This window comes from Nicotiana attenuata, unplaced genomic scaffold (assembly GCF_001879085.1).
Source record: "Nicotiana attenuata strain UT unplaced genomic scaffold, NIATTr2, whole genome shotgun sequence".
In the NCBI taxonomy this organism is placed as follows: domain Eukaryota; kingdom Viridiplantae; phylum Streptophyta; class Magnoliopsida; order Solanales; family Solanaceae; genus Nicotiana; species Nicotiana attenuata.
This window is the reverse complement of record NW_017670701.1, coordinates 434,961-437,835: the sequence shown is the minus strand read 5'-3', so window position 1 is coordinate 437,835 and position 2,875 is coordinate 434,961. Positions and strand designations below refer to the sequence as shown.

General features: G+C 36.1%; 1 protein-coding gene across 1 annotated transcript; it reads right to left on the bottom strand.

The window, feature by feature from the left end:
• Positions 1-253: 253 nt before the first annotated feature.
• LOC109242455 lies at positions 254-1,239 on the bottom strand. The gene is made up of 3 exons (XM_019409308.1): positions 926-1,239; positions 745-835; positions 254-672 (listed from the first exon to the last, which is right to left on the bottom strand). The coding sequence occupies exons 1-3, from the start codon at positions 999-1,001 to the stop codon at positions 534-536; spliced, it is 306 nt and encodes a 101-aa protein (XP_019264853.1). The 5' UTR covers positions 1,002-1,239; the 3' UTR covers positions 254-533.
• Positions 1,240-2,875: the final 1,636 nt, after the last annotated feature.

Sequence of the window (2,875 nt, the reverse complement as noted above, 5' to 3'; positions counted from 1 at the left end):
GTCATTATAGTCAATTAAAGACATTAAATGCTACGTTACATAATCATTGTATTTAATACAGATTCTCTAACGTTTTTAGTATTTAAGGCTCATTAAATACTGTATCTGCACTCTCTTGTACTGTCAAGTTCATTTTCCTTAATTCTTCGAATTAAATAGGTACGGGCGCTGAGTCTTTTGAATAACCGCTCGTGCCTCTTTCTATGCCTCTGCTCGTATCTGTTGCAACTCGTGCCTCTTTGCCAATCATAACTCTTTGATCAATCTACGTGTCATGACACGCCATCTTTATATCACTTTAATAGGTAAACTCAATTTTTCCCAATACAACATTATATTACAAACTTTAATTTGAATCAAAATGATACCAAGTACTATCATGTTAGCTAGCACAACACTCATGTTAGAATTTAACACAATTGTTAAACCCCGAAACCTTAGGGGCCCCTTAAAAAAGACAAAAAATCTGAAAAAGAAAGAGGAAACAACCATAGACTAATCATCGTAGGGAGTTTCGTGCACGATGGACCCCTTCATTTCTTGTGCAAATAGGGATCTACGCCAATAAATTTGGGATATCGTTCGGCATTAGTGTTGCTGGTCTTTTGGTCATAGTACTCAACCGCTGCAGCTCCCGCTAACGCTGCAAGTGTAAGTGCCTGTGCGTGCAACCTAAAACGATCCACATTAACAACAATCTTCTTATAGTTAGATTTTGAAGGAAACATATTATCAAACGGGTACCTGGCATGGATGAGCCTAACGCTGGTTTTCATATTAGGCTTTGACCAATTGTAAGCGATCGATCCCGTTATTCCACTCAACCATAGACATCCTTTACGAAGCAGAAATTTCCAACATTAGCCAAACAGAAAAATAGAAATTTCCAACATTAAACATAAAAATGGATTATCTAAGAGTTTACCGACGGTGCGAAGCTTGTGCTCGATAACCCACTTTCTGACAGATTCAAAGGAGGAGTGTTGGTTAGATTCTGCCATCTTTTGATCACAATCAACGCAGAATCTAGAAATTTTTTAACAAAAACTGCAATGAAACAGAGGAGCAAATATAGAAACGCTTGCTGACTTTCAAAAGGCAAGGGGTAGGCTTCCCCTTTAATAGTCTTCGATATTTCCGGTTCGAATGAGGCGGCGGAAGAAAGAGAAAGACGACCTGGAATTTACAACCTGTGGGAAACCAGTGGGCGCGCATCTTTTCCGCGTGTACAAAAGAAAATGCTGTTTCTATTCGCCACGACTTCTTTTCGACTTCCCTATTTCCTTTTTTATTATTTTTGGTGCCATCAAATAACTTTTTTTTTTTAAGTAATGAGAATAAGCCGCTAAGTTTCTGTTACAAGTCAAACTCCAATTTTTCATTGGCGGTTTTATTAATGGAATGTTTAATAGTAGAGCCGTCAAAATAGGCTTGGCCCGTGAGGCCAGTCCAATCCAGTCCGCTACTTAGGTAGGGTTGGGTTGGGATTTTTTTAGCCCATTTAAAAGTGAGGTTTATAAGCCCGGTCCAAATTAGTCCGCTGGCCTTGAGGCTTGACCGAGGCTGGACCTGGGCCGGCCCGTGGGCTAAAAATTAATTAAACTCAAATTTAAATATTTAAAAAAAGTAAAACCTAAAAAAATATTAACTATAATCCCCATTTTTCAACCTTAGATTGCTCATCGATCCTTCCATATCAACTGAAATTTATATTTTTGATATGCATGTAGTATGACAAGATTAGTTTTTCTTTTGCTTAATTAACAACGAACTAGGAAAGTTTTAAGTGGTCAATAATAATTTTTTTCAAAAGAAAATATTACTTTAAGTGGCCAATGATCAGTTTGATTACTTTAATATATTATTAACGGAAAAGGGTCCGATCTATCCCTCTACTATGATAAATTGTTCAAAATTGTCCCCGTTATACTATTGGGCCATAAAAGTCCCTGTCGTCATACTATCCTAACAAATCTGCCCTTAGTTAGACAGAAGTGCCACGTGGCATCCATCCGTGCCCTTTTAACATTTGTGCACATATGAGACGACCCGCTCCATGAAACCCACCAAACCCATAACCCGCAACCCGCCATTTATAAACCAAATAATACCCATTTCTAATAATCGCGTTGGGGAAGTAATCGTTTTAGGTAATCTAACTTCCTCTGGTGATTTTAATTCCATTTTTTAAGCCGAAAACTTCCAGATTTCAAATTCAAAATCAGAAATCTGGGTTTGTTGGTTACCTATTGTTAGAATCGTTTGGAGAAATCATTTGTTGTGCTTAAGTTTTGATTCAATTACTGATTTGGAAAAATATACTTGAAGGGAAACTAAAATCACTATTGTGAATTTGTGATTGCTTAAAAAAGCTTTTGCGGATGAACTTTGGTTTCCGATGGCTCCTTCTACACTTCTTATCATTTTTCTTAAATTTTAATTAAATATTTTTGATTGGCTTCTGATTTCTAATCTTCCTTTATTTTATAATATATGTAAAAACAGTTATAGACGAACCATTTTCTTCCGCACAATTCAGTAATTTCTTGGGAATATGGTGATGAAAAGTAAGGAGAAGAAGATGATGGGAACGATGATATATCAATTGGACACTGGATTTAAAATTTTGGAAGAGTTGAGATGTCTGTGTTTCTTGTTCAAAGTATTTTTTAGAACATTGTTAGAAAGCTGGTACGTGAAGCAAGAGCTAAAAACTCCATTGATGAAAGCTCTGAATCTTAGCTCGAAAATTGAGTTTTCGAAAATGTGAACTATTTCTAATTGATGTTATTTTTTTTTGTTAGGGATCTCTTGGGGATCTTAAATCTCAAATTATAACAAATTTGGTGAAGATTCAAAGAAGTTGGGTTGGAAA